Below are 26596 nucleotides of genomic sequence, written 5' to 3' on the forward strand. Positions count from 1 at the left end.
CTGGACTGAAGGCGAACAGGGTTTGAGGGTAGTATAAGGAATGAAGTAGGAACTAAGTGAAACATAGAATTACTGAAATAACCTCCGACCAAAGTATCTTGCAAGGTGAGCGAATATATTCAAGATGTCTCATCACAGAGACCGGATCTGCTCTCACACCTAGCGCCTCACACACACATCCTACGGAAACATCTCCCGTACTTATTAGTTATTACTAGTAATTAAGCATGTGCGTTTGCACGTATGAATTTTTTTTCATATTAATTACTTGAGGTTTAGATATATCATAGACAGAAATTGGAAATTAATAAAAGTAACAATATGGTTAAAAATAAACTAAAAAACTTGTACTAAATGTGAAGTTGCAAAAATTTTAAATTACAATAACAATTACTACTATTACTACTACTAAATTTTGTATTCCATTTTTGTCTTAAATAAAAATAATTTTTATTTTAACAATTATTTTTATTTAATATGATGATTATAAAACATTAGAAATGTTCCAAAATGTCTTTGACAAAACTCTATACTTTTTATCTTTTGTGTTCTATCTTTTTCTTAAATATTTATTATTCAATTATGACATTATGAATTTCTTTAAAAAGTTGAATTATTGACCCACCATTTAAATAAGAAAATAGTTTTTCTATCGGATCAATTTTAAATTACATATTTCTTCTACATTATATACATAATTTTTACTTATCACACTTAGTTTTTGTTTGACATAATTAATATATAATTTTTTATATATTCTTTTGATTACTTGTACTTTTTTATTATTTTTTAAATATTTATTATTTAATTATTATATTATCGATTAATCCATTGGACCTAAACCACTAACCCATGACCCAAAAAGAAAAATAGTTTGATTTCTAGGTTGACATTAAATTTTGTAATACATTTCCATCATTGATAAAATTATATCTTATGTATAAAATTTATTGTTGTTTAATATAATGAATGTATAATATTATATATATATATGTATATATCCAATATTTTTTTTATAAATATATAACATTATATCTTATGTATAATATTTAGTTTTGTGATTCTTTGCACTATCTATTTTTATAAATTTTATTATTTGACTTTACCATAATTTCATTTGTAGGTTGATTTTAATTTTTCCATTTCATTTTCATCATTTACAAAAATACTTCTTACATTTCATACTTATTTTTGTTTAGTATAGTGAATATATAATATTAATGACATGCCCAATTCTTTTGTATTATATATTTTAATTTTTTATTATTTAATTATGGTATTAATTCTTATTGGGTTTGACCCCAAATGGTTTAATTGCTTACCCACCACCGAGAGGGAAGAAAATAGTTTTTTTTTAATTATTTTTTAAAATATTTATTTTTATATTATTAAAGTTAATGTTGTGGATTTAATTAGTACAATTTAGTGATGAAAAAAATATATCTTAAATATAGGATTTAATAAGAGAATATACCTTAGATATGAGATTTAATAAGAGATAGTAGGAAAATAGCTTTACTTCTAATTTGTTTTAAATTTTCCATTTTATTTCCATCATTAATAAAAATATTTCTTATTTATCATCAATGTTTTCAACTTGTTGTTGACTTGGTCAATTGAATCATTCGATCCGTCACTCGACTGTGATTCTAGGTTTGGTTTTTGTTGAAACTCTCCCTTTTGGTTAAAAAATGTCTAACTTAGACAATTTAACCATTGACATGTTTGACCCAATAACCAAGTCGTAGGTTGCACACTTAATTATGTGCAAACTTTTGAAAGCCATAACTTTGCACTCCGACGTCCGATTAAGGTTATCTTTTTTTTTAGGATAAATTTCTTAAACTATCCTTATGGTTTAGCTAATTCACTAACTCTACCCTTACTATTTGAAATTTGACTAAGTGTATCCTTACTATTTCTGACAATTGACTAAGTGTACCCTTAACCGTTAAATATAGATGGAAAAGGTAAAATGGTCGTTATACCCGTATGCGAAATTACATTTTTATCCTTGTTTTTAACTTATTCCCTCTCGGCCTCTAGTAGCAACATTTCAGGGGAGCTGCAAAGGTTGGCTTCTCTTCCATCGTCTGAAGATCAACAAAAATGCGTATCCTCGAATCTGGAGCCTGAGTCATGATTAGGATTTTTGCAACGGAAGAATCTCTCATCGGAGATCTTCGTGAACATTTCTTCGAAAAATCTTGAACCAGCAGTGAAGATCTGCGTGGACGGTCTTCAATCGCCGTCAATTGCCGTAAAACGCTTAACCAGCAAAAATGCGTCTCTTGGCGAAGAATAGATCCGAAAATCGAGCACTGATCGGTGAATCCGGTGCCATCCCAGCATTGATACTTCTCCTTTGTTGTATCGATCCCTGGACACAAGAGCACGCAGTAACTGCTTTGTTAAACCTCTCTCTCCACGAAGGGAACAAGTCCCCCATCACGAATGTCGGAGCCATAAAGCCTCTCGTTTACGTTTTGAAAACTGGTACAGAGGTGTCGAAGCAGAACACCGCATGTGCTCTATTCAGCCTCTCGTTAATTGAAGACAACAAGGTTTTAATCGGTGCTTGCGGAGTGATCTTGCCGTTGGTCTCTTTGCTCCAGAACGGATCAAATCGAGGGAAGAATGCGCTTACAACCCTTTACAAGCTCTGTTCTATGAAACAAAACAAAGAGAGGGTCGTTAATGCAGGAACCGTGAAACCGCTGGTGGACTTTGATTTCAGAGCAAGGGAGCGGTTTGACGGAGAAAGCGGTGGTGGTTCTGAGCAGCTTAGTTGCAATCCAAGGGGACAGAACTGCCATAGTTGAAGGAGGGATTGCAGTTTTGGTTGAAGCGATCGAAGATGGGTTGGTGAAAGGGAAAGAGTTCGCGGTACTGACGCTTCTGCAACTATGCGTAGATAGTGTACGGAACAGAGGATTGTTGGTGAGAGAAGTGGGATCCCGTCGCTTGTTGCACTCTCTTAGACGGGCATGACCGCCATTCGGTAGAAGTCCGTGGTGGTTCCAACGCCGTTCGTCGGCGACTTGAGTCAACTTCCGCCGGACCTCCGCCGTCCGGTATTTGCAGTGACCGCCGTCGGTGACGATAGCGATGGCAATCTATATGGGAGGGAAGTTAAGTTAAAAACATGGATAAAAATGTAATTGCGCATAGAGGTATAATGGGTATTTTACCTTTTTGTCTATATTTAACGGTCAAGGGTACACTTAGTCAATTTTCAGAAACAATAAAGGTACATTTAGTCAATTTTTAAACAGGTAAAGTTAGTCAATTAGCTAAATCATAAGGGTAGTTTAAGAAATTTATATTTTTTTTTTATTTTGAGTAACTTTTAAAGATCTATACATCCCAAGGGAATTATGTGACTTGCCTTGCTATTTTTGTAAAAAAAAAACTTTTATTTGGCCCTAAATTGCTATTTTTAATATTTTTTATAAATAAAAAATAAAAAACGGATTAAAAAAATAAATAAATATAACATAATACATATATTTTATGTAATATATGTAAAACATAACTATGATATAACTAAAACATAATTATACTATTTATTGATAAAATATATAATTTTACACACACATACATAGTGTTGACGTAGAGCGGTTTGATTCGTTTGTTGATAGTCAAACTGGTGACCTGTGACTCGAAGGCAAAAGCGGGTCGACCTCTGGGTCGGTTTTTAAAACATTGTTTATCATACTTATTATTGTTTAATATGTCAAATATATGATGTTAAAAACGTTCCCATTTTCTTAATTTCTATATTTTTGAATTTTATTATTTAATTGTGACAACATGGATTGGCCCCTTTGACCCAAATGGTTTAATTTCCTACTACCACCTAGATAAAAACACTATTTTTTTCAGGTAGATTTTAAAAGTAAGTTTTTATGTTATTAAAATTATTAATTTATTATGTATGTATTTAATTATAGAATTCAATGACAAGGAGAAATAAAGAAGTCTTAAATATATGATTCAATGAAGATGAATATAAATTAATATCTTAAATGTTGGATTTAATGAAAGATAATTGAATGCATTGAATATCTTAAAATAAATCTTTTCAATTCATTTAATATCAATAACTAATTATCCTATTTGCTCTTATTTTTTATCAATAAATTTAAATATAAAAAGATATATTTTGTCATCACATATAGATTCACGGGAGATGCTCCAATGCATGGTGGATGTCGCTGTGAGGCGCCCATTTGTGAGGAGCAGATCCCGTCACCTCATCACATGCCTCCCTCATCCCAATGGCCCAGTCTAAAATGAACCAAGGTCAGTCTGACCAGAAGCAAGTAATGATCCAATGAAAGCGCTCTCATTGTGTAAGTTATGAGCGCCCTATCGTATTTTATATCACTTATTAAGTAGAGAAAGAGAATTCAGGTAAAAATAAATTTGCAAACTTTTTATTTTTTTATCCAATGATCAACAAACACCGTAGGGGTACCAAATGAGAGCGTGTTCACTATATCACCACTTTTTTCGAAAAAAAAAGAAAAATAAACACGATATTACCACTTCGGAGGCTCTTTCCGACGTGGATTCTCATAGGAGATTCTCCCCGTTGAAATTTGAATAGTAGAACTGAAGCTCCTCCCCATGGATCCGAAGATGATCTAAAGTCTAAACCCCTACTCTGCAAATCTCCTTAAAGTCAGCTTATTCGACCCGATCCCTGCAACTATTTGATCTCCGTTGAAGGATCATCTGCACCTCCTGTCCTGAGATCAACGTCAAAAATGGCGGTTCCTGTCGTTCGGTTCCCGATCATTCTTCTGGTGCGGGTAATGGGGATCGTGGTCTCCATTCTGGTTCTTACATGGGCCTTGCGTTACAGGGGAGGATTGGCTCTCATCTCCGAAAACAAAGATCTCATCTTTAATGTAAGTCTTCCATATGCCCTCAATGCTTCGATCCGATTACTTCTGTTTGATTTCACATTTTTTTCCTTTTCATTCAAGGGCTTTCTTGACCTGTTTGAAGAGGAAAAGTGTTCTTCTCTCTTCATTCACAACTAAATCTACTAGCGCCTTTATTCGAGATGATAGAGTGGTAAAATTAGGTCTTAGTTGTCGTATATAGTTATATTTCCCCCATATCGGCGTTTTTCAGTTAGAGCTTGATTTTGGTGCTAATATGATTAATTTTTAACTTTTTAAAAACAATAAAGTGTTTTATGGCGCCACAATTATTTGGTCATGGATTTGAAACGCCGGGACAATGTGAGAGTTGACAAAGAGAAATACACCGTGCTCTTCTTCAGAAAGCTGAAGTGAATGGTGCTGCATGGGTGTTCTAGTACTATCGTCCTCTTTCAACCATGGAGCGTGTAGCATCCTAGGCGGTTAACATAGAAATCACATTTTTCTTAGTCCTACAAGTTGAATTTCCAATGTGACCAGGGACTTTTAGTGGACTGAGTTGCCGTAGTTTCAGGTAGCACTGACTACTGAGTCAAGTTTCTCTAGTGATATTGAAGTTCATGCAAGTGTGCCAGGTGTTCTCCAACTAAATCATTATTCATCTTCTTCCCAATAGAAAAAGGATGTATGCCTATTGAAGTCGTGAATATGAAGTAAGTATATTTTTAAGGGTACCATCTTAGCTGAATGGAGGCAATATAATTGTTGTCATGTGTGGGGTTCGTAGGATGTATTCTTGATGATAATGGGTACTCTAAGCCTTATTAGAATTACTTTGTATCAGCTACGTTGTATCTTATTCTTCCATTCCTATCAAGGGATTTCTCTTCTGTCAAATTAGAAGTCCTCAAGTCTTTTCTCACAACTATGTTCACTGAAACAGTGTCATTGTTATAATGGAAAGGGAAGAGGAAGGAAACTGTGGCGTGATTGAATTCAAACGTAATAGCTCCTATTCTTCATATTTCCTGTTCCAATCTGTGATCAAGAATTTATAAATTACTAAAGGATGTTCAACTAGTAGAAGATCAAGATTGTAATCAGTCTTGAATCCTAATAGGTTTTTGGTTTGCAAAAGTAGAAGAAAAGAGAGAGAAAGGAGAAGGAAGAGAAGAGAAACAGGAGAACACAAGGAGTTGAAAGGAGGGACAGATTCTAACACATCTGCCGCCCCCACTCTCTTAGCATTTATAGGTTATGTTCAGTACATAATGGAAATGACAGATCTGCCCTTAGTACTTACATGATAAATAAAGTAAATAAAAACTGCAATAAATAACAGCTGAATTAACAAACTGACCCAAACTGACACTACTATAACTGAAAACAAATAACTACACATGCTGTCCTACGAACACAGTGGGGACCACTGATGTGGGGCCCACATCAGTGTTCTGTACACAACTTATAAATTTACATATCTGCTTAAGAATGAAAAGGTGGTGTTATGCACTTACACTAACATTTAAAATTTGATACATGGGATCCTTGTTAATTTCTAAAATGGACTACTTTTGGACTACAAAGATATTTCCTGACAGTCCCAATAGATTATACACTTGATCAAAATAGTTGGATGGCATTTAGATGTTTGATTTTAAATGAATTATTAAATTCTTATACCATGACAATCTTTACTGAATCTATATTTTGATCATCTATTTATTTGTTCTGTTTTGTTTGTTTGGCTTTACATTTTTTTTTTTTGTAATATTGACATTTTCGTTTCAAAGTTTTTTCTTATACATATGCCTTGACTAATAAGGTCATAATATTCAGTATATTTACTAAATACTAACGTGGAGTGGTTTGCAGGAACGTATAATAACTTATCTTGGTGAATTTGTTTGTGTTCTTGTAGGTCCATCCTGTACTAATGGTAATTGGTCTCATACTCCTGAATGGTGAAGGTAAGCATGCCTTGTATAGGCTTTGAAGTAGATAGCAATAAAAGCTGAAATTTATTATCAAAACATATTAGAAGTTTTCAAAGAAGTAGACTGGCAAAACCATTAATCACTAATTGTAGTGAATGAAATCAGTCATCTACATTAGGAAGTTGCATACCTTTATGGTCATAGGTTGCTATATAAAACTGAGAAGTAGGTTACAAAGCAGGTTGTGTACCTCATCGTGTCAACTTGCATCAACTCTACCCATCATAATTTCCCCTATATTGGTTTTTATTGTTGTTTCAATGTACTCTTTTTTTTTTGTGTGTGTGTGTGCCCAGTTACTTAATTTTCTTAACTATCTAATGGATCACTATAATGAGGGAAATAGAATAAAGTTTCTCCTCCATATCATGCTCAGGACACTTTTGATTCCTGTTCCCCCATCTTCATGAACCCGGCCTCCCTAAATGTACAAATATTGATGTTAGCATCTTGGATAAAGAGCATTTGGAAACTATAGATAAACACTTACATTTTTGGTGATTTTATGTTTATGAAAGATTTTGGCCATTGTGGACATCCCAATGAATTTGGGGTTCCACCTCAAAGGCTAAGTGAGAGGAGCTGCCACTCATCAATTGTTAACAAGGGAGTGATGGGCCTCCCTTGTGAGGAAGAAAAAAAATCTGAAGGCAAGAATGACTCCCAAGCTGAAAACAAGGCAAGATTCTAGGCACTCAAGGGAGGGAGAGGGAAGGTACTAGGCACCCCTCTCTCTTTCTTATCTTGTGAATGCCAAAGTTAATTCTAAAAGAGACTTCCCCCAATCTTATGAAGGCTTTACCATTGATGGAATGTCTTCTCCCATGCTTCAGTCCTCTCTTCTTCCTCTTTCCGGGTGCGGGAAGCCCTTAGAGGAGCAAAGGGACACACCCATCCCTTCTTTATCCAAGGCTTCCCACATTCCTACTTGAGGGGAAGGGAGATTAAAGCATGAGGAGCATATTCCTCATGAATTTCCCTTCGAATTGGAATCATGAGTCCAACAAAGTAAAAACAAATGCAAGATGCAAACAACAAGCTAATAGTGAGAGGGAGAGAAAAAAAACTATTTTAAACTTTGAATGAAAGCAAAAAAATCAAAATACCCAAAACACCTATTAAACAAACACAATTTCTAGCCTAACTACTAGGAGGATCAACTTCATAAGGTCAAACAAGATAAACAACACAACCATAGACATTCGTCCTAGCCCTCTCTCTCCATTGTTAAACAAAAAATAGTCCAAAAAAGAACAAGGAGATAATGATACATGTACTACTAATATTCGGCCTAGTCTTCTTCAATCATCATCAAACTAAATCAAAAAGCATCAAATCCTTAAAGTAATGGAAAAATAAACTAGAGACATCCAACCTAAAACATTTTTTTATGAGAAACATATAGAGAAGAAAGTAAAAACAATCATGAAGGGGATAGGGAATGCTGCTGTAAATCGTTTAGAGGGGTTGGACCTGAGTACCTCTATGTGTGGCTTTTCCTTCAAGGTGTTAGGATCGTGGTGAGAAGGATTTTGATGAATGAACCAGTGGGGAATGCCTTATGCTTGACTGACAGTAGAAAGAATGAAGAGGCTATGCTGAACTCATTGAGATGAGGGGGCTGCAAACCAAAACCGAACCTCCTCCTTGCTTCTTCTTTTTCTAATCTTCTTCCTTCTAACTCCGAACCATGTATTACCGTACGAGAGCTCTTGCTAGTTGTGTTTTTCTCTTTTTTCTTGTGACAAAGAGTATGGAGGGAGGAACAGGCAGGGAGAGGGAGTAGGGAGAAGGATTTCGGTTGGAATAATTTTTCGGTACTAGGAAGAGGTGGGAGGAAGAGCTATTCTTTTTGTTTTTTTTTATATGAAATAAAATGTGCTACACAAGCCAGGGGGAAGCACGACCCCAAAAGTCACTAAAGCAAATAAAATAAAGATCCCTCAGAAGATTACAAGAGTTAAACGAAAAAATAGGAGTAGAAGACATCACCTTGTGAGTGAGCCAATCCGCCGCCTGGTTTGCCTCTCTAAACACATGCCTGTATCAAACACCTTGCTCTAGAAACTCCTTCAACTTAAAGCAACCCAAGATGATGTTCCTAAGATTCCACGGTAGAGAAATCTGTTCTTTTAAGCAGCCAATAACAATCTTCAAGTCCCCCTCAATCATAATTGGGCGGTCATTAAAGTTAAGGGTCAGATTGTGAGCTTCCCGCGTAGCCCAAGCCTCAGCCACATTAATAGAAGTTGTGCCAAGAGTGAAACATTTGGAATCCAAGACCCTGCCCAAATGGTCTCTTACAATTGCCACAACAGAACAAAAACCATCTCTCAAACGAGAGGCATCAAAGTTGATCTTAATTTCACCATACTTGGGGGGATCCAAGTAATACGATTACATTTTTCTTTTCTATAACGTGATCCAACTTGTCTATAAGCTCCTGAAATTTTGCAAACGCCTTGCCCGCCTTCTCGGCAATAAGCATGGGATCATCCTCTTTGTTTTCAAATATTTTCCTATTCCTGTTCTTCCATATTTGCCATAGAATGAACACACACTTTTCCTTTGGAAATTTTTTCTCCGTCATGTCCCTCTTGTGAATGGTAGTCCACCAATTAACCATTCGATTACTCTCCCCATTAAAATTAACAGGATTGACCTCAGCCCAACCCCAAACTTGCTTAGCAATGATGCAGTCCAAGAAAATATGCTTAACATCCTCCCTAATCCCACACCAAACACAGTCCTCAACAATATTAGCACTCCTCTTACGAAGGTTGACCTTAGAGAGGAGCTTGTTGTTAAGGAAAAGATACAAAAAAAAAACCTTTAACTTTGGGGGGAAACTAACATTCCACACCGTCGAAAACCGGTTCAAAGGAGACTTGCAAAGGAAGTTACTATTGCCTAACAGCTCGTAAGCCAACCTCATGGTGAAGGAACCTCTCGGAGTTAAACCCCAGACTAATCTATCTTGTTCACCATCCATCGGAATGAAGACGACTTTAATTTTGTTCCAGCAGTTCACTGGGACTACATTTCGAATTTTTTTCCTCCATCCAAACCCCTTTCTCCTTATCAATATAATCACTTACAACTTTTTCTTCATTTATTGTCCCATAGTTACGGAGATACCCCAATAGGGGACCACCCTTCCTTGGGAGTCTTTTGGACATTGTGAGGGCCTTCCTTCTCTCTAGGTTCGAATGGAATGGAGTGTAAGACTCGCTTTCCATTTTCGTGCCTAATGTTTCTCCTTTTCCAAGTCAAAGAGAAAGTTTTCTTTCTAATCTCTTTCTTGTTGAAAAAGGCAAGGCTGCGTGGCCTTTTATGGGAAGGGAGTAGGATGTGTTGGAATTTCCTAAAAAAGAGTGGGGCACCTAGGAGTTGCTAAAAGGAGAGAGGTTCTATCTATTCTTGGGGTTCAAAGGGGTTTAAAAAATGAAATCCAAGGGCTAGGGTTTTGACCTTTGACAAGTGTTGGGACCCCTTGGCAAATATTTTGAAGTCAAGGGATCAAGGGGAGGGCTTATGTTGTAATTTTCATAAAAAAGGAAGGACAATGATCCTTTTGGACATCCTAGATTGATCTTGAAGCTTTCAAGGAAATCTAATGGCTAGGGGGCTGCCAAGTGTCAGGGGACCTTTTGGAAAACAAAAAACAAAAAAAAAACCATAGTTTAGGGGGGGATTTAAAGGAGAAAGGTCCATGGATGATTTTTGGAAATATAGGGGTCCTAAGCACAAATGAACGCCCAAGATTGCATAATTCTCTCCCAAAGAGATCTAATGGTGGGAAATTAAGCCCATGTGGTCAAAAGTGCATTGGACTATGGGGGAGAACAAATGGGATTCAAGGAAATGGAATCTCAAGTTTTGATATTGGTAGGAAGGGTATTTTTATATGAATTTTTTATGGAAGGAAATTTAGTGGGGTCAGGTCATTTGGGAAGTGTCAGAGGTGTTGGAAGTGTTGGGATCAAAAGGGAAAGCGAACCTTAAGGCTGTGTTTGGTTTGAAGGAAAAAGTAGGGAAAGGTAAGGAAACCTTTACAATCTTGTATAGGTTTCCTTTGCCTTTCCCTTCTTTTCCCTACCTTTTCCTTCAAACCAAACATAGCCCAAGTGTTTCGGCCAATGAGATTGTGAGAATTGGAACCTTCCTAGAAAGAAGGGCAAAATGGGAAATTTTGTGACAAAACTTGACGTGGGGCTGCGTGTGGTTTAGATGGGGCATCAACAATCTTGGAGGGTGTGTTGAGGTGAGATTTTGTGATCAAAGGGATGTGGGGTAATAAGAGTCATCGAATCAGAATCTTTCTTGATAGAAAGGTAAAATGGGTATTTTCAGTTTGGAATTTATTGGATTGTCGATCGGGGTGGGGGGTTCACGAAGGTCTTGGAAAAGTTTGGGAGTCTTGGATGACCTATCACGATGCAAATCTTGAGTTTGGAGAGCAGTGGCCAATAAGGGTAGTCTATTTGGAATATTTTTTAATGAAGGGTAAAACAGTCATTTTAAGATATGAAATTTGATAGCTCGTCAATCTGGAGGTTGATGGAGGTTTTGATGGAGGTTTTGATGGGGTTTGGAGGTGTCGAATGATGTGTTACGACATAGAATATGAAGAGAGACGGTCAATGAGGATGGTTTATTTGGAATCTTTTTGAATAAAGGTTAAAACGCCATTTTAAGATCTAAAATTTGATGGATCTTCGATCAGGAGGTTGATGGGGTTTGGAGGTGTCGAATGATGTGTTACGATGTACATCCTGAATGTGGAGAGGGACGACCACTAAGGATGGTTGACATGACACATTATATTATCTTGAATGTCCCAGCCTCATCCTTTGCTAGACGATGTATTGTCAACCCATACTCTCTCTTCTTTGGCCTTTTGCTCTTTCACTTTTCTTTCTTCTTTGCACATACACATTATATTATTGGCTGTCACTCTCAACACTTGCTAATATCTTTGCAGATCCATCACTAAAGCAACATTAAGCTGTAGACAATCTCCATTATATATGATAAAACTCCATGAAGATTAAACTGAGAGGAAGTTGACATGACATGCCTCTGACACAGACCCATAAATCATAATCTGTTGCTTCTTTATCCATCTGTGATGCTATTGTTATTTAACGTATCAGAAGAATGATGTCAGTTTTTTGTGGTCATATGTCTTGTTCTTTATGGACTTGAATCATCTCTGTGATCTTAAACTTTTATTTTTATGGACTTGTTTTCTTTAATTTTTATTTTCTAATATTTATGCAAGAAAAATCCTAAAGCTTAATAAAACTGCTTCAGTTTTGTCACAATCTTTGTGGCTTTACGGGAGTAGCAATTTAACTATATAAGTAGGGTATCCTTTAACCAGAAGTTCATAAAATATGTAAGGTTTTGGTGTATTCTGAAAAGAGTTTGTAAACTTGTCTAAAGAAAATTCCTTACAATTCTTGGTCCTAAATTCTAACAATGGGTTCACCACAGCCATGCTAGCATACAAGACAGTCATGGGAACCAAAACTTTCAAAAAGGCGGTACATCTTGCAGTACAATTTCTTGCGCTCTGTTTGAGTGTTATTGGAGTTTGGGCTGCTTTGAAATTCCACAATGAAAAGGGCATTGACAATTTCTACAGTTTGCACTCATGGCTGGGTCTAGCTTGCCTATTCCTATTTGGCATCCAGGTCTTTTCTTAACTATCATGCAGCAGTTTTTTACATAAATTACTTTCGTCATGGATGATTTGCTTCTAGAGTTCCATTGATTGAGTTTTCTAAACTGCGTGTGCACAGTGGGCTGCTGGATTTGCAACCTTTTGGTATCCTGGTGGTGGAAGAAACAGCAGAGCTGCTTTACTCCCATGGCATGTATTCTTTGGGGTTTATATTTATGCCCTAGCTGTTGCTACTGCTACCACTGGTATCTTAGAGAAGGCCACTTTCCTTCAAACCAACCAAGTAATCACACGCTACTCAACTGAGGCTTTGTTGGTGAATACCCTCGGCATCTTGATCGTTGTCATGGGTGGTTTTGTTATTCTTGCGGTTATTACTCCCACAATTAGCAAAGGTGATGCCTACCGGCCAATGGAATAGGAAATACATCCATTTTTTGCAGTTGACAGACCAGTAACAGAGATGCATTTTTATCTGAAAAAATCAGAGGGTTTGCTCTTTTAGTGAGAGATTGTAACAGAATAAAATTCATAGTTTTTCGTTTTTGGAAATTTATGTGCCATCTTGTCATTCCATTGTATGATTGCATCTAAAAACAACTAGAGATGATTCTCAAAATACTGAAAGAAAATGATGAAGGGGGTGTTCTCGTATAGTGAATTATTTTTCTTATTGTGAGTTCCAAAAACAAACGAGAGCCATCTGTTTCGAAAACATGTTGGGTGTGCATGTGTTGTTTTCAAAACTGAAAACGAATTGGTTCTTGCTTCCAATGTTTTTCTATCTTATTATCGTCTCTTTCAAATACTTCGTGACTTGCTATGGTGTAAAAAGTGCAAGCAAAATGACTGAAACAAGGTTCAAAGTATTGTATTATATTCGTATTCAGGGTCCTCCAAATGCTAAACAATGAGACTGTCAATTTCAATTGTTGCATATATTAGTATCAGGGGTTCAATGTTCCACCAAAAGGTAGGGGTTCAAGGGCTAAAGTTCCACCATACACTATATTTTCCCAAGTTATAATTGCACGGGCTCCAAATTTTAACCTTAGATATTTTCTTTTAGAAATTAGAGTATATCTATCAACAATTATTAAAGAAATGGTTATTCAAATTTATACATTTATAAAATTAACAAGAATTATATTGATTTTCTAAAACTCACCATCCCTTACAACACCGTTAAAATTGAATTACCCAAGTTGTCCACGTCAACCTAAATGCATATTTCATGACTAAACTGCCCCTAAATGCATATTTCTGGAAATTGAAAGTTAGAAAAAAAATGAAGAGTGTTAACCTTATTTAGTATTTGTCAGAATGACGTCTCTTTGGCACAAAGAGGTGAACCAGACATATATATATACCTCAATTTCGTTACAGCGAGATGAGGAACTGTGTTCCCATCATCATCCCTCAGCTTTACAAAATCATTATCACCCACCGACTCCAACAACAACTTCAGTGCCTCCAGGCGGTCATAATTCACACAGAGGTGTAGAATGGTCCCTCCACGATCCAATTATAGTCAAGCTGCTTGTGGTTTTGTTTGAACCAATTCTTTCAGGACTTCAACTCGGCCTTTCACTGCTGCTAGATGAAGCGAGGTATTCCCATCTTTGTCACGAGCAAAGCAAGTGTTGGGGCGAACCAACAACAAATATCAACATACCCTTTGGCTGATGCCAAGTGAAGAGGTGACTGCCATCTTCTTAAGTCAGCTTCGAGAGCAAGCTCCGGCTTACGCCGTAGAAACTCTCGCACAAAATTGAGGTGACCGAGCAACACCGCTACGTGCAAAGGAGTCTTGCTGACGCAAGATACAATCACCCTATCGAGAATAAGCGGGTCTTCTCGAAGCAATTCAAGCAAGGAAGATACATTCCCTTCCGAAGCTGCTGCGTGAAAACGTTTCTCCGTTCTCTCTCTCTCTCTGCAGATCAATCGCTTAGTAATTGCAGGATATAAATTCGCCTCCTCAGCCCTCCCCTTGATAAATAATGTTGGGAGCAAGAGTCAAGTCGTTGAGTCAGAATATGGTCTTTGATTCTATCAAATCTCCGTCAAAATTCCAGCAGCCATTGGCGACCTCTCCCACATCTTGGCCCTTGCATTCTATGACATCCCCAACCTCACTGGCTCCATCCCTTCATCAATCACAAAGCTTCAGAATCTGGTATCCCTCACCATACGTAGCACCACTCTCCGGCCCCATTCCAGAGTTCCTCAGCCAACTCAAAAATCTCCGGGAGCTGGAGTTGCCCTACAACCAGCTTTCCTCCTCGATCGCGCCTTCCCTCGTCAACCTCAATGAACTGAAGCTTCTTAGCCTGGGATGGAACAGACTCACCGGAAACATACCCAACTCGTTTGGGGGATTCAATGGTGGTTTCTCCATGTTTCTGTCTCACAACCAGCTCTCTGGGACAATTTAACGTGTCAAGAATCGATCTGTCGTATAACAATCTCGTCGGGGACGCATCGATTTTGTTCAGGGAGAATGCAACAGCAACGTCAATCTATCTATCTAATAATCAGCTGGACTTTGATTTTTCCTGTTCTTCAAATTCTCAAACGAAGGGGGAAGCAGCGGCCGATGAAGGGTAAAATGGTAAATTAACAATGCCTGTTAATCAAATCACCTTTATCTCATTGACATGGTAAGTTCTACATATTTTGAAAAGTTAAGGTGGATTTAAAAGTTGGACAATTTCCCTATATTTTTAGTTTTTCTAGGAAGAGGAGTATCGTATGACATGCAATACAGGGGGTATTCATAGGGTGGGGACTGAGCAAGGGGAACGTGGGGTCCTCTTATCTTAGTATAAACCATCAAGCATATATACTTTGTTTTTGTCATATTATTAATGTAAATTTGGAAATTGTAGGATCTCCAACTCCTTGTAGCAGAGGCCTATTGATCAAATTCCTCTGCCACCAATGTTGGGACCCCCTCCATTGTATAGATCCATGAAGCCAAAAAAAAAATGTATTTTTTGAAATTTATTAAATTTCTATTGGGTATGTATCTTAATTTTTCCACATCTGTGTATCTAAAGTAGAGGCGATCATAGGTTGGGTTGGGCTTAGCACATGTGGTAAGGGCTATTGGCCAGGGAACGGGATCTGCTCCTCACACATGGGCGCCTTACAGGCACATCCACCGTGCATTGTAAACATCTCCTGTGAATAATAATTTATAAGTTATAAGTAAGGAAAATGTTCCCAATGCATGATAGGATGTGCGTGCAAAATTGGTGTGAGGCACCCTGTGTGAAGAACAGATCCGGTCTCATCGGCCAGGCCCAGGTCCGGGCCAAGGCCTGCGAGCTTTATGCATATATCAAATTATAATATTTTTATATAAATTATAACATATAATATAAAATAACATACATAAACATGTAAATATGAGCAAGTGAGACATGAAGTATTGGACTCAAATTAGGAATTTATGTGTCGGGCTGAAAATGATCACGAGAGATGTTTCCAATGCATAGTAGAATGTGTATGTGAGGCACCAGGTGTCAGGAGAAGATCCAATTTCAATTCAAAGCATATCCCGATATCTCGTTTGAGGCATGGTTCAACCTTCTAAGTACCCATACATAGCTCAGACCCAACAAAATGCGAAATACTAGGATAGGATTTAAGACAAATGACCATTTTTTTGTGTAATGGATAACCCATAGAGATGAGCTGGCTGGTTCAAAGCTTGAAACTTGAAACAATTTTATTCCATGAGCATAGCCCCTTTGAATTTGCGTGTCGATGCTTTGGGGAAGCAGGGAGCCGACATGCAGCTACAAACATTGTCAAACAAGGTATCAACTTGAAGTTGGAACACTATTCAAATTAGGGAAGCTGAAACCAACACCATTGACACTTGTGTTTGTTTTAAACACCCCCTAATATTTTTTTACCCAAACAAACCCCATCCAACAAAATAAAACTCCGTAAACAAATGATCTTAGACTCCATTTTACCACTTCTGCTTATTTACCGAAGAGAATGTATTGGACTTATCGGCTCTGGAGTCTGGAAGACTGAAGCTCAACCAGACATTAAAAAACCCATTACAAAAAGAAAAAAAGGGGGGGAAGAAGAGCAAAACCATGCAACCACAAATCCACCATAAAGGCATAAAACACATAAAAGAGGAACTTGGGAAAGGAAATCATGTAATTCTTCTTTCCAGATAATCTGTATATGGTAATGGTAATACCGTGTAAAAATAAAACAACATCCCGTAAAATGCAACATTGAGGGAAAACTTAATAAGGGAAAAGAACTCACTGCAACTGAAATGGATGCATACCCAAAAAACTGCTCGGAGAGGCGAAGAAATCGCACTCTTCACTGAGTCAGGTTATGAGAAAAATAAGGGGGGATGGGGAGTAGAAAATCCAATTCCGAAAGGGGAAAGAGCCCCCAAGTCCAAGTGAGCTAGAATAACTCAGGGTCTTATTATCCCAACCACATGAACAAAGGCCAGTAGAGTCTTTTTTTCCTTCTTTTTTGTAAAAGGAGTGAAAACAGACAAGGTTTCATGCTTCAATAATGGAAAATGACCATGTCGGCCCCTCTACATCCATAAGTGTTCTCTTCGGTATTCCCGCACAATGACTGGCACGCTTGTCGGAGGGATCTGGACGAAGCAAAAATCACAAAATATAATTATAACCAACCAATTCAGTATTTGTTTCTTCAATAACTTGTATGCTAAGGAAACTAGAAAAACTAAGACAAAGAAATTAGAAAACCCCAAGGACATCTCACATCTGGTCATTTGTTTCAAGAGTAAGATTGTAAGAACCCTGAACATTAGATAAACTCCAAAAAAGATGGGAGTGTCTATATCAAATAGACATCAGTTTCTGAAATTGTTGAGGAACAGTTCTGTATTTCCATTCTCTTCCCTTAACTTGTTTGGCGTAATTTAATAACTAGAAAGATTAATCATGTTGAGGTAGGAGCCCTAATAAACAGTTTCGTTTGCCATTTCATGATGGCCTAGTTGGCTGGTTGTTAGAGGCATTCCCGAAATGCCACCTTCACCCTTTGATCTCACTAAACCCAATGGTGCAGTCATTAATCTTCTATGTGCATCCTACCACCAGAACTTGGAATCCAGTGCTCATGGATCATGATCATGATTGTGAACATAAGAAAGAAGAAAAGTGCAATGCAACAAACATAAAAGTAATATATTATATATAGACTTCTGCAAAGCATTTTGAGAATGGAAAGAGGCTCAAAGGGCGCAATTTTAAAATTAAAATACAACTCACCATGCCATAATCTGTGATAATCATGGACACATAATCTGAAGGTGTTACATCATACCTGTCAGAACATCAAACAAATATTAGGGCTTAAAAAAGCAGCTGGACCGAGATAAAACTTTTAAAGCTTCCTATTGTTTGGTTCCAACCACTCACATAAGATTCAGAAGTTGCAGATTTTCATTATTAGCCCAATTCTCCAAATGATCAACATCTTCCCTTCCAGGAACCTTTGCAATGACATCAGGATCACCTGCAAGGTAATACAGAAGATGAGCACCCAAGGGAATATGACACTCAAAATCAAGTAACAAAATCCACCCCAAACATCAGCATGTTTCAGAACAGACATACCAAGTTCATTAGAGCAAATTGAATCCAGCTGCACCCTTTCATGAAACTTGTATGCTTCACAGCATATTAAGACTGGGAGACGGAATGCATGAGCAACCATAGCTACACATGCAGTCCCAACCCTTGAATAAACTGTTCCATTACACAGAACTGATGAAGCCCCTAGAAAAACCAATGTCACTTCATGCATTATATAAGATAGAGCATTTATATGTGTATATGTACAACAGAGGCCCTTTGACACCAATCGCCGTAGCAAGGCCTTCCCTTCAAGCTTTGGCCGTGAGTCTACTACCACAACACGAAACTGTCTCCCAAGCTCATGAGCATGTAGAAGTATCATTTCAATAACACAGGATGACCCATATATGAGAAGTACATCTCCATCCCTTATCTTTGTAACAGCATGCTTGACTATAGCTTTGTCAGCAAGTATTATCTTCTCATTTATAAAACGATCTATATCTGAACAAAGAGTTGCTTTTGCTTCTGTCTCAGAAAATGTCAAAGGTAGTTTTGCAATTCGATTCTTTAAGAATCTAATTGCATATCCCATGCTGATTGAAAGGGGCCTGCATTCAATCAGAAATGAAACGTAGCTACTAATTTTCGCAGTCAGGTCTCTACCAAGAGCTTTTTCTGGTGGTGTAGTGTAGTCCTTGATGGCCTCTTTGAAAGCTTGCAGCATTGCAATACAACGTGCATTACTGCCAGATGTATCTCCAGACAAATATTGCAACCCAACCTGATAATAATTGATAAACAATACATTAGAGAAGAGTAAATGGTAAAAATATTGAATATCATTCACATCATGACAGCAGCTGATTTTGATTGCTTCCAGATATAGAGATTGGTTATTTATGACGTCATTCCATGATGCTGAAGAACGAAGTATCCTTTTGGAAACTAGGAAGGAAGAAGTGCATAATGAATTAAAAATCTAAGATAGAAACCCTTCAGATAAGCAGGTTTACATGTCTAAATTTGCAGGCTTTAATTTTATTGATAAAAAAAAAAAAAAAAAATTGCAGGCTTTCTGATTGTCTAGTCATCCATCATTTAGATAACAAGTACCTTGTAAACAGAAGGATGCATTGGCTCAAGTTGGAAAAACCTTGATTCAAGGTCAGGAAGCTGAGTTCCATGCTCATATTGGGGCAAATGTCTAAATAACTCAACTCTATTTCTGGCTTCAGTTTGTTTAACCACTGCACGCCTTTTAGCCTTTTCAACCCTTTGCTTATCATCAAATTGCATGCGTGGATGAGGAACATCCTTCTTCCTATCTTTTTCTGGTCCCTTCCTATCAGAAGATGCCACTGAAGAACCCTCTTTCTTTTGTGAAGCCTTAGCTTTAGCTGGTTTTGCATTTGCTGCAGTCACTCCTCCAGAAGTAGCAGCAGTCTTACTTCCCTCAGCTATGGTCACAATTATGAGATAAGTGCACATAAAGGTCAGACTTTATATATGCAGACCATGTACAAATATGACAGAGACCAGAAAATAATGACTTGTAGACATGATTAGTACCAAACATAACACATCAAAGCAATGCTCAACAAAATGCAAAAGACAACAGATTTATTTGTGCTAAGAGAAGGGTGAGGGAGGGAGAGGGAGGAGGGAGGACAAAATACTAACTATGATGGCCAACATGGGTGCGAGCATGCCAGTGTGGACATGAATATCATAAGTGGGGATACGACTCTCCATTTCTTAAGATCCTGGACGCATATGGATATAGGTATCTCATGTAATATGCTTATAATACATGAGACTGCTGCTTATATTTCCACTGATATGGAAATGGGGATATGACTCTCCGTGCTTTTTTAAGGATAAAAAGAAAATTCATTAAGCTTGAAAAAATCAGTAGATCTCAAAATGCTGGTTGTCAAGTTGACAAACCAACAACATAACAGAAATACACTGAAAGAAACAAAATTACAATGATTCTTTTCCAAAGTGCTCCAAAGACCCCTGAATTTCATAAAATACAGCTCCCCTTGACAACCCCTAAGCTTTAAGTTCCACTTCCACCCAGTCACCTCCCTCTTCACCCCATACTTATTTTCAATTAAACATCATAAGTTTTCCGAATTTGTTTCTTAGAATAGAATTACCTCTCTTCAGACACTTCGAAGCATGTCCCTACTATCTCCCCCCTTCTATCCTTCAAACTGCTACTGTTCCAACAGAGAATCCTGAACTTCCTCCCCTTCTCCCTGTCTTACTTCTCCCCCCAATTCACTCAATCTCGTCCAACCTCTCCTCTTCTCCTCCTTTCTTTTTTTTTTCTTTTTTGATAATTCTCTTCTCCTCCTTTCTCATCCCACCCCTTTATTTTTTTCTAGATATTCCACACTTTATACCTGATTTTTGAAACTAAATGTCATTTTCAAGACTTATTTCCTGCCAACTTTTATAATACAATTTGTTAAAACATACCATTTTACATATTTTAAAAGTGTTAATTCTAGACAGCTAGAGTACATCTAAAAGTATTGATGTGATATCAGGTATTGTATTGTACCCCTGTGGCAGCCCATGGTGCTATTTAGTGAGATTTTCTCTCTGATCTCCAAGTTCATGATTTGAATTGTCTCCTAATTTGTTTTCAGAGGAAGTAAGGTATGACAAAATGAAACCAACTTCTTTGTCCCTCTTTGGTGAGTAAACCAGACTGGCACATAACATCATGGTTGCAATGCATTAGTTCAAGGTACTGGACTACAATATCAATCAAAAGAAAATATCTGGTGTATCCAATAACCTTCAAGGCAGTGATAACACACTTTTCTTAATAATAAAATGAAAAAGAAAATAGATTAAAAGGTAAGACAGTCATAAAGAAGAAAAAAGAATGAAAAGAATGTAGAAACACACTCTAAGATTAATCAGAATGCTGAAAAGAAAAAAACCCAAACCTAGAAAAAAACATACACATCCTTAATTACAATGCAATGGTGCCAGCTAGCTTACTGGTAAAGTCTCTGGCTGGTTGTAGCAGAAACCTGGGATCAAATTCCACCTTTACTAGGGTTTGGGGGTACAGGATTTAGGGGAGGGTTACGACCCCCCATACCCACCCCCCAGTTGTCTGGCCTATTCACATAGCAAAAGGAAAATAATTACAATGCCAATAAAAACAAAAAATAAGTTTGTGTATCTTCACCAGGTACAAACTCATCATGATCGTCAAAGCATCTCATAGACAATAAGGTGTTCTTTTGGATCATGCCGTGCCTTGCCTGGGTATTCTTTTTACATAGGAATTTACAAATTATACAGTAAAAGACCTACCTTTTTTTGACAAATATTGTAAAAGATCAAAACAACCATAAAATGAGACAGGGCTTCAGCCTTCACCATGGAATTCTTCATAATAACCATCTTCTTCTACTTACTATCCTAAGTCTCTTCTCCCTGCATCTGTTTCAGCCCTTCATTTTCTCCAATTTTCTCTGTAATTAACATATACATGCACACACTCTGAATCTCCATTGCATTGGAGATAACAACCAAGTTGCTTTGTTTTTTGTTCATATTGCAATTTAATTTTGCTCACATTGTACTTTTATGTTTGATTGTTTCATTTTAGACCATTTTTAATAGTTTTACACTTGCTAATTAAATAGGAAAACAAGCTAAAACTAATCAAACCTGACCAGAATTTCTTGAATTAGAAGAGTCTCATCTATCTCACCTCTCACCTCTCACCTCTCACCTCTCACCTCTCACCTCTCACCTCTCACCTCTCACCTCTCACCTCTCACCAAATTTGTGACCTAATCTCACCTACAAGAATAATAACCATTATAAGGATACCAAAATGATATTATCAACTTAAAGGATTATAATTATCTCCACCCTTTTTATCATTAATCTTGAATTGTACTAATGTGAAATATGGAAAAAGCTTCTACCATTCAAGGTTAGAGAAGACAACATAATAAGCTCAAGGCTATCAAGAAACATGCAAAATTTAATCTATCTCATGGGATACAATTTTATGATCTCTCCCCTTCATAGATTTCTTATATCCTCCATCTCATCAACTCTTTAAACTAGTAACATGCTTTGAAGTTGCACACTAAATGCACCTCTTTTTATATGAACCATTAAATGTCCCTATTCAGAATATGTGATGTAGAGAGATCCAAATTTGTGCCAACAGAATTCATAGGCTAAACAACATTAGGAAGGAAAACATGCAAAATAAAATGTTTGGTGTTGACACATAAACTCAAAACCTGTTAACAACACAGGTTCTTACCAACCAAGGCAAGTAAAAAAAAGAATAACAAATCTCTAAATAACTTATTCCACTTCATCTTTGTACAGAAACCATTGAGGCAGGCAGACAGCTGACCATCTTCCAAGGCACAGAATCTTCGCTGGGGAAGAATTGTTGATTTTCACTACCACATGTTCTTACCAACCAAGTAGGAAAAAAAAAATAATTTTCAAAAACATTGATAACTGTCTGTCTGTGTGCATAAGGCATTGATATAGTTGACCATTATTTGATGCACATAAACTTTGCTAGGGAAGAATTGTTAATGCCATGTAAAACCTGAGCTAAACCCTAATTTCTCAAAAGCTCTTATTTTTCCAAACCATACATCGTGGTTTGGGTTCCAAATGACTTCTACTTACCAAACCAACTCCCTTAGACCCATATATCAAATAATTGCACTCTCTGCTTTGCATGGATTACATTTCTTATGTCCAACTACATTCTTTGCTTTGCCCTGCATCTTTCAGGATATCCCCATCAGTATTCTTCCTAACAGTAGTGCCCTTCACCTAGAAATCCACTCCCATTATGCCTCAATTTTTCAAGGGAACTTGACTGGTTCACCCAGAATTAGAATCTCATTGCTGAATTCAATCACCAAGCTGACTAGCCACACTCAATTGCCTATATGACTTCCAACTATGGGGCGAAATTAAAATTTGGCCATACACCTCCAAAGCCAAAAATACCTTAACAAAATTGAAATAATTTATTACATTGCATTCTCTTCTATTATATGGCACTAATATATAATAAATGCATTTATGTCTATTCCACTATCTACATGAATAATCAATGTGTGCAATCTGTACATAATATGTATCTAGCCTTGTATTTGAATAAAAAAGAATTACTTTTTCAGACAAGTTAAATATAGAACAAAAACTTTAGTTACCACACAGTAATATGAAGCATCTACAATATCAAATAACAGACTCACATAATAAGGGAAAATTTTAATATCTTAAAAGGAAATGGAAGAAGACCAGCTCAAATTGATCCAGGAAAAAAAAAAAGACTAGATCACCTCTAGAAGCAGCTTTTGCAGATCGTTGAGCCTCTTGAAGGGCACGTCTTTCAGCTTTTGATGTTTTCTCCTTCAGTTTTGAATCTCTCACCTGTTCATGTTGCACCTCTACCAATGTTCCACCTTTTTCTGCAATGCCACCTTTCTTCCTCTTAGTTAACAAATGCTGAAACTCATTGTAGAAAAGTAAGAAAAGATAAATAGTTGGTAAGAATGCCAGTATGGTCCCTTGTGTGAATGAAACTAAAAAATAAAACAATTAAAAAATGAGGTATTTGGATAATAAACACCTCCGAACCCATGTTTAGGTGTGTTTTCTTTTGTTATTAACAGTCCCCTAACTCCCATCCACATGGTATATGGATCAAAGTGCCAGACGTCACAAATTTCCAAATTCAACCCATGGTGAAAGTTCATCAAATAATTTGGCAATCAATTTCATTTCTACACCCAATTTGCACTCTATCCAATTGAAAACTAAACTTTCGCCTCCAATGGATGCGTTAATCCCCCATCTGTACGGATAAGATAATACTAATGATAGGACAAGCGATCCAACTTTGAAACATGCAAGGGGTAATTTACCGAGCAATTCAAACTTTTGAACAAAATGACACTGCTTGTGTTGGTTGTTGATTTTAAATACCGCAATATTGCATTTTGGCATCCAACAATAAATAAATAAATACACCCATAACAATAAAATAAAAGTTAAGATAAAAAGGAGTTTTTGCTCACCAGACAATCCAGGAGGCATTTTCACCACGGAAACAGTTGTCAGATTGCTCACCACCGGAATGTTACGCGATTTCATTGCCGTTGTATCGAATCCACCACTCGGAAACGACGAGGCAACTTTGCCAGGATTTCCCCTGACAAACCAGCCCGAAGTCGACGTATCCTCCGAGAGTCCCTCGTCGTCAAACCCACTCGAAGGAGAAAGAGAGGTCCCCAAGAGCGACTCCGAAGGATTGTAGCTCCCAAGTGGCAAGTTGAGATTGTCCCCAGTCGAAGGCCGCCGGATTGGCGACATCGGAACTGGAACCGGAAGCACACGAGACGAATTAAGACCCAACGAAGACGAGAGGTTATCGGAGGCGTGACGGGGAGGAGGAATCATGACAGGAGAGAGAGAGTTCCCGGCCGGCGACATGTCAGATGTGGGAGGCGACGACAAGGACTCAGCCGGACTGGACTTTGTGCGTTCAGGCGGCGCCCCGGGGGTAAAGAAGCCGACCTGACGTACTTTAGGTTTAGGATCAATCACCATCCTCGAAGCTCGACGGGAATCCATGGATGAGAAAGTACTTGATGTTAGGATTTCGAAAGGTTAATGCATTCTAATCGTCGTAACTTTTCTTCCATTAAAACTTCTTACAAGTAAAAATGTAGGGTTTGTTGATTGAGTTGCAGGAGTGCTGCTTCTATTGAAAAGACGCTAGGGTTCGAATTCGACGTCGACAGGTTGCAGAGAGAAAAGAGAAGAGTGATCATGGCTCTGCCCCTGCTGCATAGGATAGGAAGAAAACAAACGTCCGTCCCGTCCAGAAACCAGAATCTTTTTTTCTTTTTCTTCTTTAATTATTTATTCTTTGGCACTTACAGGATTGATGCCAACGCCTTTTGTCTCCGTAACTATTACGAGCCTACCCTACTCACGTGACATTGAGTTTTATAACCGTCAGATTGGTATCAATTAGGATATATAATTGCTGTGAAAGAGAAAGTTCAAGGAGTATGATGTTTCATCTTTCAGGTGGGCAGATGTTAAATTTTAAGGATGAGATGAGATATTCTGGCTGGGGGTGGGGCCAATTGAAGGATCAGGGAACCACGTGGGTGTTGCTGAGAGATTAAGGACCCACAAAGGAATTGGATCAAAGTATAACCTTTATTTATGTGACAGCGAAAGTACAGATAAGTTGGTAATTAGGTTCGGGCCAGGCCTTGCTCGGGCCCGAACTCCCTTTTAAGGTACTAAGCCCAACTTGGGCTCAACTTGACCCTCCAAACAAAGGAATGGAAAAGTTGAACCCACGTGTGACCCGCCCCACCAACTCAACCAAGGTTATGCATATCTATATTCAAATCCATGTCTATGTCCATACTATTATGAAAAGTGTGAATGATACTATGAGATTTTTGTTTGACTAGAATATTCCAATTTCGCTCTCTAATCGTAAGAATCAAAATGTAATTTGAAGTTTTTATTTTCATTAACATTCATTGTATCTAACTAGAATACCCTTCTTTGTAAATTTGGTCTCTCTTTAACCGTAAGGGCACAAATCGTAACTACTACATTTCTTCCTATTAAATCTTATATTTAAGCATTAACCCTCGTTATTTCATTGAGTCCCCTATTAATTCACCATATTAAAGAAAAATATATGTGACAATGAATAATTGTTTTTATTGATGAAAATAAAATACAATTTTTTTATTTGGTTCATTGAGTTACACAATAAGGGGCAATGCATCCCCCATACCCATTACCCCCCAACCAAATCAATCTCAAATCTCTATTGGAACAAGTCAGCCAAAAACCATCTTAGCTACCCATGAATTGGTACACAAATTTAAAACCAACCCAAAACGGAGTGTTGTTTTGGTAATTACCCAAAACTGGATTTATTTTTCTGTTTGGTGGTGAATCAACAATTCAATATTTTGCATCAAAATGTGTCAACTCTTCATGTCATAATTAAGTAGTAATAAAAATAAATAAAAAGATGAAAATACACAAAAGTATAAAACAATGAAAAAAATGTAGCAATTATTTGGGCACGTCTCATATTGTATATTTGTCATATTAAACAAAAATAAGTGTGACAAATAAGAATAGTTTGTATAGACATAAAAAACAGAAATATATTATTTACTATGATCATCAATTCGTCATCATTAAAAATTGTAAAGTGCACACTTACAAGTATTGAATTAAGCTTTAGTTGGGTCTGAATTAATTAACTTAAGCTTAACCTTGGCTTGGATTCGACTTTAATTGATTAACTTAGGCTTAACCTCCCAAGATTTGTACCTT

The 26596-nt window shown here is 37.2% G+C and overlaps 2 protein-coding genes and 1 pseudogene across 4 annotated transcripts; 2 read left to right on the forward strand and 1 right to left on the reverse strand.

The window, feature by feature from the left end:
- Positions 1 to 1870: 1870 nt before the first annotated feature.
- On the forward strand, positions 1871 to 3121 carry LOC104603352 (U-box domain-containing protein 4-like; annotated as a pseudogene).
- A 1449-nt stretch (positions 3122 to 4570) lies between these two features.
- Positions 4571 to 13349, forward strand: CYB-1 (cytochrome B561-1). The gene is made up of 4 exons (XM_010264296.3): positions 4571 to 4916; positions 6817 to 6865; positions 12392 to 12591; positions 12700 to 13349. Exons 1-4 carry the CDS (start codon positions 4773 to 4775, stop codon positions 13000 to 13002), a joined length of 696 nt encoding a protein of 231 aa, XP_010262598.1. The 5' UTR covers positions 4571 to 4772; the 3' UTR covers positions 13003 to 13349.
- Positions 13350 to 16748: 3399 nt separating this feature from the next.
- On the reverse strand, positions 16749 to 25126 carry LOC104601107 (uncharacterized). Of its 3 annotated transcripts, none has more exons than XM_010264306.3 (7): positions 24292 to 25126; positions 23554 to 23694; positions 19301 to 19644; positions 18224 to 18968; positions 18026 to 18122; positions 17876 to 17930; positions 16749 to 17232 (listed from the first exon to the last, which is right to left on the reverse strand). In XM_010264306.3, exons 1-7 carry the CDS (start codon positions 24845 to 24847, stop codon positions 17170 to 17172), a joined length of 2001 nt encoding a protein of 666 aa, XP_010262608.1. In that variant the 5' UTR covers positions 24848 to 25126; the 3' UTR covers positions 16749 to 17169. The 3 variants fall into 3 exon arrangements, with proteins under 3 accessions (XP_010262608.1, XP_010262617.1, XP_088758063.1); XM_010264315.3 differs by having other exon boundaries at positions 23554 to 23682; positions 24292 to 25124; XM_088901937.1 differs by lacking the exons at positions 23554 to 23694; positions 24292 to 25126 and adding an exon at positions 21209 to 21945.
- Positions 25127 to 26596: the final 1470 nt, after the last annotated feature.

The sequence above is a fragment of the Nelumbo nucifera genome, chromosome 3 (assembly GCF_055504915.1).
Source record: "Nelumbo nucifera cultivar China Antique chromosome 3, China Antique-T2T, whole genome shotgun sequence".
NCBI lineage: Eukaryota > Viridiplantae > Streptophyta > Magnoliopsida > Proteales > Nelumbonaceae > Nelumbo > Nelumbo nucifera.